The sequence below is a fragment of the Exophiala oligosperma genome (assembly GCF_000835515.1).
Source record: "Exophiala oligosperma strain CBS 72588 unplaced genomic scaffold supercont1.3, whole genome shotgun sequence".
Lineage (NCBI taxonomy): Eukaryota > Fungi > Ascomycota > Eurotiomycetes > Chaetothyriales > Herpotrichiellaceae > Exophiala > Exophiala oligosperma.
The window spans coordinates 80,145-92,337 of NW_015622820.1; the positions used below are offsets into that span (position 1 = coordinate 80,145).

At 50.8% G+C, this 12,193-nt stretch overlaps 5 protein-coding genes across 6 annotated transcripts; 3 read left to right on the forward strand and 2 right to left on the reverse strand.

The window, feature by feature from the left end:
* PV06_02887 lies at positions 1–2,651 on the forward strand. Of its 2 annotated transcripts, XM_016403626.1 has the most exons (3): positions 1–1,286; positions 1,352–1,752; positions 1,811–2,651. In XM_016403626.1, exons 1-3 carry the CDS (start codon positions 213–215, stop codon positions 1,944–1,946), a joined length of 1,611 nt encoding a protein of 536 aa, XP_016264631.1. In that variant the 5' UTR covers positions 1–212; the 3' UTR covers positions 1,947–2,651. The 2 variants fall into 2 exon arrangements, with proteins under 2 accessions (XP_016264631.1, XP_016264632.1); XM_016403627.1 differs by having other exon boundaries at positions 1,352–2,651.
* Positions 2,652–3,421: 770 nt separating this feature from the next.
* On the forward strand, positions 3,422–5,137 carry PV06_02888 (uncharacterized protein; the record flags this gene model as incomplete). The annotated part of the gene is made up of 2 exons (XM_016403628.1): positions 3,422–4,372; positions 4,427–5,137. The coding sequence occupies 2 exons, from the start codon at positions 3,422–3,424 to the stop codon at positions 5,135–5,137; spliced, it is 1,662 nt and encodes a 553-aa protein (XP_016264633.1).
* Positions 5,138–6,408: 1,271 nt separating this feature from the next.
* On the forward strand, positions 6,409–7,128 carry PV06_02889 (uncharacterized protein; the record flags this gene model as incomplete). Its single annotated transcript, XM_016403629.1, has 1 exon — positions 6,409–7,128. The coding sequence occupies one exon, from the start codon at positions 6,409–6,411 to the stop codon at positions 7,126–7,128; it is 720 nt and encodes a 239-aa protein (XP_016264634.1).
* An 844-nt stretch (positions 7,129–7,972) lies between these two features.
* Positions 7,973–9,268, reverse strand: PV06_02890 (uncharacterized protein; the record flags this gene model as incomplete). The annotated part of the gene is made up of 1 exon (XM_016403630.1): positions 7,973–9,268. The coding sequence occupies one exon, from the start codon at positions 9,266–9,268 to the stop codon at positions 7,973–7,975; it is 1,296 nt and encodes a 431-aa protein (XP_016264635.1).
* Positions 9,269–9,802: 534 nt separating this feature from the next.
* On the reverse strand, positions 9,803–11,080 carry PV06_02891 (uncharacterized protein; the record flags this gene model as incomplete). The annotated part of the gene is made up of 4 exons (XM_016403631.1): positions 9,803–10,110; positions 10,162–10,383; positions 10,443–10,562; positions 10,615–11,080. The coding sequence occupies 4 exons, from the start codon at positions 11,078–11,080 to the stop codon at positions 9,803–9,805; spliced, it is 1,116 nt and encodes a 371-aa protein (XP_016264636.1).
* Between the last annotated feature and the right edge of the window lie 1,113 nt (positions 11,081–12,193).

Here is a 12,193-nt window from a genome sequence, read left to right on the forward strand (position 1 = left end):
GTCTTCTCAGAGTTTGTCAGCATGTGTCACATTTCGACCTGCTAAAGATACATGAATGTACTCCGTACCGATGCCGAAATGCATGTGTGTGCTCGTCCTTGAATATACTAAAGTATCAATCAGGGATCGATACGGATCCATCCACTGAACCAATATACGCCCACCACCAGGTCACCAGTGAAGTCTCCATCACTTGTCAGAACACCTTCACAATGCGTGACCTCGAAACGTCTCCCTTGTTATCACCCAGTCCGTCTACAGATGACTCGACCACGGCAATTGAGCGAAAGAGACGAGAAGCCGCTGTTGAACGCACGATCGAGAACGATGTACTCCCCGAGACAGCCACTTCTGGTCGCAATATCGGCTGGGCAAGTGCATATGTGCTTGTGATCTCAAGAGTGATTGGGAGTGGTATATTTGCGATGCCAGGTACAATTGTTCAGAATGTCGGCAGTCCTGGTCTGGCCTTGTCCCTATGGATTGTAGGAGCGTTGGTAGCATGGGCAGGCCTAGCCATTGACATGGAATATGGATGCATGCTCCCTCGATCTGGCGGTATCAAGGTGTATCTGGAATACACGTACCGAAAGCCGAGGTTCCTGACGTCGACACTTGTGGCTGTCCAGGCCGTTCTGCTGGGCTTCACGGCGAGCAATTGCATCGTATTCGCGAAGTACGTCTTGTTTGCAGCCGGGATCGAGCCTGGGGATCTGAACACAAAATTACTTGCAGTTGGCCTTCTGACGTGGATCACTATCGTACATGGATGCTTCTACAAGACTGGCATATGGATACAAAACATACTTGGTTGGGTCAAGATAGTATTGATCGTCTTCATGATTCTGACGGGCGTCTTTGTGATCATCTTTCGACCAGAGACATCCCAGAACGAATCATCGGGCATCACCACAATTACTGACTGGAACGATCTTTGGGCAGGCTCGGTATGGGACTTTAATACTTTGTCTACTGCCTGCTTCAAGATCTTTTACTCGTACGCCGGGCTCAGCAACGTCAATAATGTTCTCAACGAGGTCAAGAACCCTGTTCGGACACTGAAGACGGTAGGCCCGATTGCTCTATTGACTGCTTGTGTCATGTATATCTTGGTCAACATCGCCTATCTCGCCGTGGTACCTCTGGAGGAGGTGAAGCGGAGCAGAGAATTGATTGCCGCTTTGTTCTTCGAGCGGGTTTTTGGCGCTGGCTTTGGCAACAAGTTCTTGCCGATCGGTATCGCCTTGAGTGCCGCCGGTAATGTCATGGTGGTGACTTTCAGTTTGGTATGTTTACCCACGATCTATGTATGGTCTGGTCTGTATATGTGTCTAATTCACCCACCTTCCAGGCCCGTGTCAACCAGGAAGTCGCGCGGCAGGGTTTCTTGCCCTACGCTGAAGTTCTTGCTTCTTCGAAACCGTTCGGTTCGCCACTGGGAGGCCTCATAGTGCACTACATACCGTCAATCCTGGTGATTGTGCTACCTCCATCCGCAACGGTATACTCTTTCATCGCAGATATTGAAGGGTATGCAGGCCAGTATTTCGCTTTTGCCGTTGCAGCAGGCCTGATTCTTTTGCGGTACCGAAAGCCTGACTTGCGGCGGCCGTTCAAAGCATGGGTACCTGCAGTTTGGCTACGGATTCTGCTCAGCGTCTCCTTGATCGTAGCACCACTCTTCCCTCCGAAGGGTGGTAAATCCGACGTCAATTTCTTCTATGCGACATATGCGCTTGTGGGCTTGGCTATGTGAGTTTGAGACTCCGTCCTTCAGGAAGAACACACTGATGGCTGATTACTCTACTAGCCTCTTCTTTGGTATCTCATATTGGTTTGTCTGGACTATTGCATTACCACGTTGCAGGGGCTACGCACTCGAGGAAAAAGCCGATATCCTCGGCGATGGTACGACAATCACGAAGCTGACGCGCAAGGAACTATAACCAGGCGCCTTTGGATTGATAGGCACTCATAGAAAGGCGTGAACACATGTTGTAGATGCCGTGTCGTGCCTCAATTATTTCGACACAGCACACAGGTTGAAGGGCACGTCATTTCGTAACCTCCACTATCATTGGCGGATGAACATGTCTATATACCCTCCTCCATGACTTGCCCCACACATTGTATGTATGGTGCGTGATGTGGTACATATTGCGTGCTGTCTGACAAATCACGATGGCTGTGTGGCATTTTTCACAGGTATGAGAGTGCGCACCTCCTCACTGTCGTTACCCGAGGACATCACCGGTCAAGTGTACTGTACCTACGATAACAACAACGTTCAAACAATGGCATCAGCAACAGTCCAGCAGCCTGGCGGGCATTCTACTTCATTTGAGCCTCTGACGGCTCAATTGAAAGGCATAGTTACCTCTCAGACCGAGAAGCACCACGTTTATACATCTTTGAACTATTATGAAGACCCTGGTGGAAAGCCCCCCCACCCCCCTCAACCCATATCGATAAGCCTGAGACTTATGAAAGTCCCTACGAGCAACTGAACGTGACTATTGTAGAGAGAAACAGAGGGTCTTTTCGGGTAGGCTGTGATTGGTTGATAAATGCGCGTGGGGTGTATGTGCCTCTTCTTCCAACAGAGGTAGGAGTAGCAAGTAGACAGACAATAAATCAAGACGAGTTTTGCGAATATGATCGCGCTGGTGCGCTCGCAGTGTGAGCGATGAGCGTACAATGGAGTTCTAGTTCCTCTATCGATCTGTCACCCTGTGAATGTCGCCGAGGCTCGTACGAGTGTCAGGCAGCAAGGGCGACTAAGCGGCGGATCCTGACAGGAGGTTACCAGTGAACGAGGATATTGATAAAGGTCAAAGAAGCGCTGCGAACGTCTCAGCGAAAGCCTTGGAAAGCTTTTAGTGCTTCGATGATAGCGAAGGATGGACTATGTGAAGGGCACTAGGCTGAGGTGCGGCCTGGCGGCTGCGATTACGCCATCCACGCTTCGATGGCACAACTTCACAAGCGCTGGCCCACTTTCCTAGAGATACTATACCGTCACTATCCTGTATATCCTGCTTTCCCAATATCGTTGACCATTTGCAGAAAGATCAATACAGGTCGATAGGCCAGCGGTGATGCCAATACTCCTTCCGTACCTTGCACTGTACGGCTGCAGGTCTGAATGAAGCTCCCACGCCTGTCAGCACCTTGAGCGAGATTTGTTCGTCTCCAAACGATGCTATTATGCCGATTCTAAAGATAGCTAGTCCAACGACAATACGATAGTGCGAGTATCCATATCACTAGCCGATCATCTGCTTGCGTGCTCGCGTTAACTTTTGAGGATGTTTTCTTGTGAGGGTTGAGAACCCGACCTACAGTAGGTACATAAACGCGAGAAGACCCAGTCAACTTCCAGGCCAACTGTACGCAACTTAACTTCAGAAAGAGTATTGCCATGGGTCTGACGCAACTCATCATTCTTAGCCTGATCCAGGTCAGCTGGGCTACAGCTCTGCCCACCGGACAACAAACCTCTTCAACACCCCTTCTCTGCTCCACCGATTCTCGCCAGATTGCAGTGAATGCAAGCAACAACGCCACATGGCCATGGCAGACGTACAGGTCAAGTACCGCGCAGCCTCCAGCCCTACTTATAAACAAAACCGGTGATCCATTGTACGATGGTCTGATTATTTTCGCTACGGAGAACGGCGGCACCCCGGCAGCAGAGCAGGAATCACCATACATCTTCAACGACGAGGGAGAATTAGTCTGGAGTGGTCCAGTCGACATTACATACAACGTGCGAATACAGACTCTGAACAGTGCACCTGTATTGACATACTGGTCGGGACAGGGTACTGCTGGGGAGGCTGCGATCGCAGGCCACGGCTATGGGAAATTTATCATCCTCGACACTAGCTACAACGTTATACACACAGTCTCCACTAACCTGAATATCACCCTCCCTCCTGGCGTGGTGACTAAATCAGCTCTCGACCTTCACGAGTCGTACATCACACCCCGGAATACATTACTAGTGTCGGCATATAATACCACACCTGCTGACCTGTCGAGTATTGGTGGACCCAAGAACGGCTGGGTTCTGGACTCTCTCGCCGTTGAGCTAAACATCACCACGGGTGAAGTCCTCTTCTCTTGGAGCTCACTCGATCACTTGCCCTTGAATAAAAGTAAGGAACCTCTGGGGCACTCCGGGTCTAATGCTACTGCGCCTTATGACTTCTTCCACATCAACGCCATTCAGCCGGTTGGAGACAATTATCTAATCAATAGTCGACACTACTGGGCCAGCTTCCTAGTAAATCCCAAAGGCAAGGTCCTCTGGGAGCTAAATGGGTACGACGGTGGGGATTTTGGCAACTTACCTGAGGGCGGAACTTTTGTGAGTTCACAGTACCTCTCATGGGCGTTTATCAACTAACTTTTCCCCTCACAGTCATGGCAACATTTTGCTCGCCTGCAAGAGATAAACTCGTCCGCAGCTCTTATCCATTGGTTTGCAAACAATAACGCCTTGGCTTTGGACGCGCCCATACCCAGCACAGGTCTCACGTTGCAGGTGACGATCCCACCCAACAAAGCCTCACCTCCCAAGCTGATCACCAACTTCACAAATCCACAAAATCCGGTAGCTGCGTACTCACAGGGCAGCTTCTCATACTTGCCCAACGGCAACGGCTTCTTGGCCTATGGCTCCAATGCTGTCCTGGCTGAGTACGGCCCAGTTAGTGAAACCAACAGCACAGAGGGCCAAGTGCGCTGGTCAGCCCAATTAGGCTATGGCGAGTCACTATCAGTTTATCGCGGGTATAAATCAGTCTGGCACGCCACTCCCTCTACGGAGCCGAGCCTGGTAGTGCTATCAGCTAAAGACGTGCAAAACGATGACCTTGCCCTATGCGCTGGTACGTCTACCATGAGGGGCTTCGTGAGTTGGAACGGAGCCACGGACGTGACTGACTGGATTGTCTACACCGGCTCAAACAACACGACGCTAACAGCGGTCGGTCGAGTTAACAAGGCAGGCTTCGAAACCCAGTTCGCCATCCCGGCAGGTGCAGCTTTTGTACAAATTGGAGCAGTTGAGAACAACAGCAATTTTGTTGCCAGGAGATCTAGTATTGTGAAGATTGGAGGTTCTTCCTGAGCATCAGGGTGATAAAGTGGCAATGCTTCTTGCCACACACAGTGTGCCTACCACAATGCAAGAGCCCAGCGCAACTTGGCTGTTGTTTTATCATGGCTGATGAGCAGTTCAGGTCGATGCAGAGTCACAGCTTAACTAAGACAACACAAACCTGAGAAACCTGTCGCATCTATGCCGGCGCTGGTGCCGGCCGAAGATACCGCAGTCCAATTATCCTTTACCTTACATTGCGGTATTTGCCTTCTGCACTGCTTGCGGTACATGTATGCTCCGTCCACTTCATTTGCTGGTCGAACACCACTCCCAGTACTCCATAGGTCCGCGGTAGTACTTCGGTCACCTAGACAAGCCTTCCATTTCGTGACGACTTCAAACCCATCCGGCCCCTCCGCTTCTCTGCTTCTACATGTGGCATTGAATGCTGTCTTATCATAGCCACGTGTTTACGAAGTCACTCCTACGACTTACAATAGCTAATATACAATACCAGGGTAGCATCCAGGACAAGGAAGGCCCATCGAGAGGGTTGGCAGTTCCTCTTACCTCTGCATCCAATTTTCTGGTTCCTATAATGAGTACCTGATCGCCACAGTGGGAGAGCTTCCAGGGGCATGTGTCGCTGAGAAGATGCATAAGTCCGGTCAAGGGAAGGAGGAGAAGGGGTTGTCAACAGACTGCAAAGCACTCTAATGCACCGCTATTCTGGTTTGAGATTTTGCTGGAGGTATGAGACGTTCAGAAGTCCAAAAAAGTTGGATTTGACGAATGCAGGAGAGCTTCAAGGTTCACAGTCAAACGGGAGCTCGAAATTTAAAAGTCCTGATTGGCTGATGGCACCTTTGCCGCCACCACGAGCGCTCGAATCCGTAAGAAGGGTCGCCGCTTTTACTCGGTCTCAACGACAAGTTATCGCAGCGCATCATCCTCTACAAAGTTGGCACAAGATCAACTAGTTTGATGGACTAGTAGTTCAACCACTCTTATGAATGGTCGACTAGATGTCATCTTTCTCCTAAGAGCTCTCCCAAATGTCTTGTTAGGAGTCTAACCTGGACGAGGTGAACAAACATCAAAGCATCAACTAACCATTTTCGGAAGCGGTGCCGCGTTTCTTACTAAAGCGAAACATCAACCACGATCAGCTCCTCTTATGGTTCACGCGGTAACTCTTCGAGTGCCGAGGCATCTAGACATCCATGTAAGAAGGAAGTGTGTATATAACTCGACAGAAGCCCCGTCTTGGGTGGCCCTTTCGTCTCCGGCAAACCTCCATGCCAGCGACACATGCACTCAATCGTACTCGTAACTTGGTCTCGCAAATCCAAAAGAGCATGGCAGATCTTCATTTCTACTACGCCCCTGGAGCCTGTTCTCTGGCTTCACACATCCTTCTCCATGAAGCCGGAGTACCATTTACCACCACTCGTCTTTCCGTGAGACCGGCATTTCCGGATGACTACGCATACATCAACTCCAAGAAACGAGTGCCCGTGCTGTCTTTCAACGGAGACTTCATCACCGAGAACCCCGCTGTCATGCTAGCCGTTTCTCAACTTGTCCCCGAAAAGAACCTGATGGGGAAAACGGACCTCGACAAAGTCCGGGTGTTGGAATGGATGAATTGGCTGTCGGCGTCGGTGCACGGTCAAGCGTACGGAATGATCCTGCGGCCCTCGCGCTTCTCGGACCAGGAGAGCTTGCACCCTGGTATCCGCGAAAATGGCATGAAGACGCTACAGGATTGCTTTGCCCAGATTGAATCGTGGTTGGGGAAGAATAAACAACAGGGCGTAGGGTTTTACGCTTTGGGCGACGGACAGAACTTCAGTGCCGTTGATGGCTACCTCTATGTCTTCTACCGGTGGGCCATCAGCCTCAAGTTGGACATGCAAGCGCAATATTCTAGATACTCTACGTTGGTGAGGAAGTTGGAATCTCGTGATGCCGTCCAGCAGGCTTTGCAGGCTGAGGGGCTACAATCGGTCCTGTAAGAGTTCATATCGGAGGGGAATTGTTTCCAGGCCATATTCTGGTATCGAACAACGCGGACGAGCAGATACTCAGTGATAGGAATGAATCCTTGTGAGTGCTTGCCAAGGTCGTTTGGTATCTTCTTCGTCACGTGGGTATTTCACCCAACCAGTCCAACTCCATCTCATGCGCGGCCGACGCACAGCAACCGTATCAGTGTTGTTTCTGTCCTTCATGACCGCCGAGTACATTTTGACCACGTGTGCGACTTATCCAGCCACTCCGGTGGCCAAGAGGCTGCCATGCTGGTCAATGGATGCCTCTCGCCTCCGGGTGGGCCATGATTCTGGTGTCCCGCAGCTCCATGTCAACATCGCCCAGCTCGACCAGATTGGAACTGACTGGCTTTGGCTCGTGTGCCTGGTTGCACGTGCGGCCGACCATGCCAGACCCGACTTTTGCCCCTGGACTTCCAGCCACAGTTCAATGGCTACACGAGATCGTGCCCTAGGTGGACGCAAAGTTTCTGTGGCTGGTGTTGCTTAGATGCCTACGAATGGCTACGGCCACGTGAAACGGCGCGGCCAAACGTCACCATGTCTGCTTGCTAACTGCCTACATGTCGATACTGGAAAAAATTCGACATACTCGCAGGTATCAAGGCAGTGGCAACAAGAGCCCTTGAAATAGGTGGAATCCGGAATCACAAGAGGCACATGGGGGCATAAATTGGGGTTTGCAAAGCAGCAACAATATGAGCTGACTATGCAGAAACACCCGGAGTTTATTACCATTTTTAAAGTACTGGCGTTACGTACACAGCTGCTTTTCCACGATGGCCCAGTCGACCTTACTTTCGCATTTTCAGCATGTACTTCCAACTAGAATAGCCGCGGTGTCATGAATTGCGACTTCTGCAGAATATGATTGGAGACAACCCAGGTTTTGACCGGTCCACACATCCGTAACTTGGAAACATCCGGGAGACAAACCTGGTATCTCGGACCACACAACTTCTTTGCGTTGCACCGTGTCATTACTCGGATTCAGCATCAGGACCAGGTGCCCTTCTTGCGACGCTCCAGACCAGAACTCAGCAGGTGAATACGGGTCGTAGGTCCAGTCCGGGTTCCTACCCCATTTGTATGGCGTGGCTGGCGCCCCATACACATCATCTTGGTTGAATGCCAATAAATACTCATTTTTGAGCAAATCGACATTCGTTTGTGTCAGGTTTGTGAGATCTGTACCTATTAGTAATGGCGACTTCATGGCAGCCCAAAAGGCAAAATGTGAACGTGTCTCTTCAAATGTCAGGTTGCCATTTCCCACCTCCAGCATATCGGCATCGTTATGACCCCAGAAGTTGACACTGTTCATCTTGAAAGAGTTGATGTTCAGGATTCGTGTCACGGCGTTCCAGTAGGGCTCGATGTCGTTGGACATCCTCCAACTTATCCCCGTGTCATTTCCCCACTGATAAACGTCTGCATAGCCCCAGATACAAAGCGAAAGCACAATTTCACTTTTCTGTAGTGCCAACGCGTCCCTCATGCGGGTGAACCGGTCATAGGTGTTTGAGTCGCGCCAGTCGTAATTTGTTGGTGCCAGGTCAGGATCAAGTTGCGAGGTACACGTGCCATTCGCTGTGAGATTTATGTCGGACCGATCTTGAGTGCAGTAGATATATTGATCGGTCCAATTGCTGGGCACATTGCAGTTGTCGTACTTGAGATACTCGACGCCCCAAGCAGCAAAATCGGCGGCATCGACATCCTCAAAACCCAGGCTGGCGGGATAACCTGCACATGTTGCGTTTCCAGCGGTACTGTATATGCCCAGTTTTAGGTCCATATCGTGGATTTTGTCGGCAAGGCCCTTGATGCCATCAGGGAATCTGGTCAGGTTGGGCATAATATGGCCGTTCACCCGCCCCGTCTTGACGGACCAGCAGTCATCGATATTGACATATGTATACCCAGCGTCTCGAAGCCCGTGGTCCACAAGCGCTTGGGCTGCGGCCAGGATCTTGTCCTCATCGACGTCGCAGTGATATGCGTTCCATGAATTCCAGCCCAGCGAGGGAAGTTTTCCGGTGTGCCCCTCAGGCATCACATAGCCGACGGCCAGGCCAAAAAAAGCTATGAATAGTAAGCGCATCGTTGAAGAGCCCCCCGTAGCCGACAAGAAGTTGGGAGATGAAGGGTCAGTGCTGGAGGTTAGGGCCACATTTGAGTATTTCTATTCAGACGACGCGCCATCACACCTTCCACAACCAGACTGGCTCTGTGGGAGTATATGCGGGGGAGCGTTGACGATCATGTAACACTGCGTAGTAGCGTGCTCCTTTAAAGACGGAGATTCGAGCTGCTCATTTGCTTGTTCCTGCTGTGACCACCGCAGCCGGATGTATGACAGTGACGCCGGTGGTCATTGATCTCAATTGCAAATTGAGATTCCAAGGCTACCTTGGAGCTATAGTGTGGAAGGTGGTGTACAAGTGTGAGCGTCACGGGAAAGAGAGGAAGAGCGGCCGATAATATGGAGTGGCTATCCTTGGAGACAAGCTACCGAAAGTCAATGTTGAGGCACTTCATGTACCTTACCTCCATCGAAAATCCCACCACTACTGTCCCGACATTCGTCACATACCACAACTTCAGAGCCAGCCGAGTATGGTGGCACCGCGGTTATTTAGTCTGCCGCAAGACTTCTCTTCCGCTGCGTGTAGAAATATGCGTCTTGCAGCCAAACAGGCCAGCTCCTGACGTGTGTACCTCTTTCTTCACCCCTGGGCATGAAGATCTGGCCACTTCTGCTAGAAAGAACCTGCTCAATGACTGCATCACTGACGTTGCTTGGTGGGTCCATTCTCACACCATTCTTCTTTAATATCCGCGTGAATGGTTTGACTATGCCTGTATCATGCCAGCTTGGGTGCACAGAAGTTGTTTGAATGCAGTCGCCATTTTCATATCTATCCCGCAATTCAGCGCGAAGCCCTATGAAAATATCAGTGTCAGTTGGAATATGCAGGATTTCCAGACACATACCATCATTGAGATACAACGCCCCAACTTTTGTGCAGCAATAGTCGACAAGACCTGGCGCGGCCAAAAAACTAGCCATGGAAGCGATCGTGACAATGTGGCCCTTTCTTGCTCGTAGCATCGCAGGTAGGAACTCCTTGATGAGAATAAAGTGACATGCGATATTGACTTTGAAGATTCTCTCCGTTAGTTTGGCACTACTGTCAATCACCGAAGTGCCTGTAGCTACAGAAGTCGTAAGTCTTCGGAATATTCCCAAAAGTCTCAAGCGTGTGATCGCTTACCGATCCCAGCGTTATTGATAAGTACGCTCGGATTGCCCTGCTCCTGGCGAATTTGTTCCGCAGTGGATTCAATGGCCGAAAAGTCCGACAGATCCAGCTGGTAGTAATGTACATCTGGGACTGAGGAACTGGTCAGATAAATGACTCGTCCACGTGCTCTTGGCTCACTTACTTTTTGCCAGCTCGGGGGGTATCGGGCTGATATCGAGAACGATCACTCTCGCGTATTTACTGAAGCCTTTGACCATTTCGTAACCGAACCCGCTGCACCCTCCTGTGACCACAACGATTTCTGGCTTTCCGGCCATGCCAAACTGAAAGGGAGCTCCTGGCTTTCGCAAGTGCCACATATTCAGCGCGAGAGCGGTGAGAGCCCTGTTGAGCCTCCGGAGCACACCGATGCCGAGAAGCAGTTTCAAAACCTTGACAAGCCTAGCGATACCGTCAATCGAGACACCTCTGTCGCGTAGCGCGGAGAGCAGACGATGCCGGTATTGTATAGGTGCACGGGTGAGCGCAAAAAGTGCTGCTCCCGTGATCAACGGTTCAGTAGACGCATAATGGAGGATGCGCAAAGGTGCTGAGGCTACTTGGAGCACTCCGCGATTCATGCGCTCAAGAGCTGTTGGTGTCGCCATGAAGATATCGTTGGTGTTCGAGGCGCAGATTACAGCATCTCATGTGCATTTAAAGCAGGCATGGCTTTCAATGAAGATCGCGAGAGGGGAAGATTCGCTGAAGCCAGTCAATGCCTCGGCCTACGCATAATACTGGGATGTAAAAGCTGCAGACGAACCCCGCTTTGATTCCGCAAACAGTAGGAAGTACCCGTCAAACCGGGCGGCTCTGATTGGCCAAGGCTGTCATTGGTGGGATTCTTGCAGGGAAAGAACGAGCTGACAGAGAGAGAGATGGTCAGAATACGTCAACCGATGAAGTTGGCTGTGTCTATCGGTCAGTTCAACTGTTGAAGGTGTTCGAAGGGGTGTGACAGGGATAAATTGAGGTACCACGGCAGTCATCAGAAGTCAGCACTAATTGCTTTGTTGGTGCGGATGGAGACTCGTCACCCGCCGTACTCCTTCTTCTTTCTTACTGATCCTTACAGCAGGTACCTATAGGGACTCCAGAGCGAGTACTGCTCTTGTCTATGCCCACGGAGCTCACACCAGTATGATCTTGCAAGATCCTGTGACGCCTTGCCGAATCATGGCACAATCCGACTCAATCCTCGCAAAAAGGAACCGCACTTCTCATCACCTCAGAACGGTGTTATGCATACATCCAATCCCTTCGTATCTTGGATTCCTTCGAGACCATCGACACCGTCAGTCCTCCTTATTACGCCCAGCCGACGAAAGTGCATGAACACCAACGCGCTTCTCGTAATCCTGCTGCACGACATCGAAGTCAAAATTCGCCTCGCCAACTAATTTCTTCGCATTCGCCAGCAGACCGGCAAGATCCTCTTCAAGCATTGTCATGCTCACCTGGATGACCGCATAGACCGAGTAGCCTGGTTCACAGACATGCTGGGTGTTGAGGATTTCAGAGTCCAGCGTCGTCAGCATTTTACCGATGTGAAGCCTCTCCGGGGCTTCGAGGTATGGCGGCAAGGGCTTCCCGCTACCAATGGCGCTCGACAGAATCGCGAGAAGTGATGTCACGTGGTGAGAGGCCAGGTCAAGAGAGGCTAATAGAGCGTTGAAATCCTTCGTCCAGCTAACCCTGGCGTCTCCCGAACCTGGATG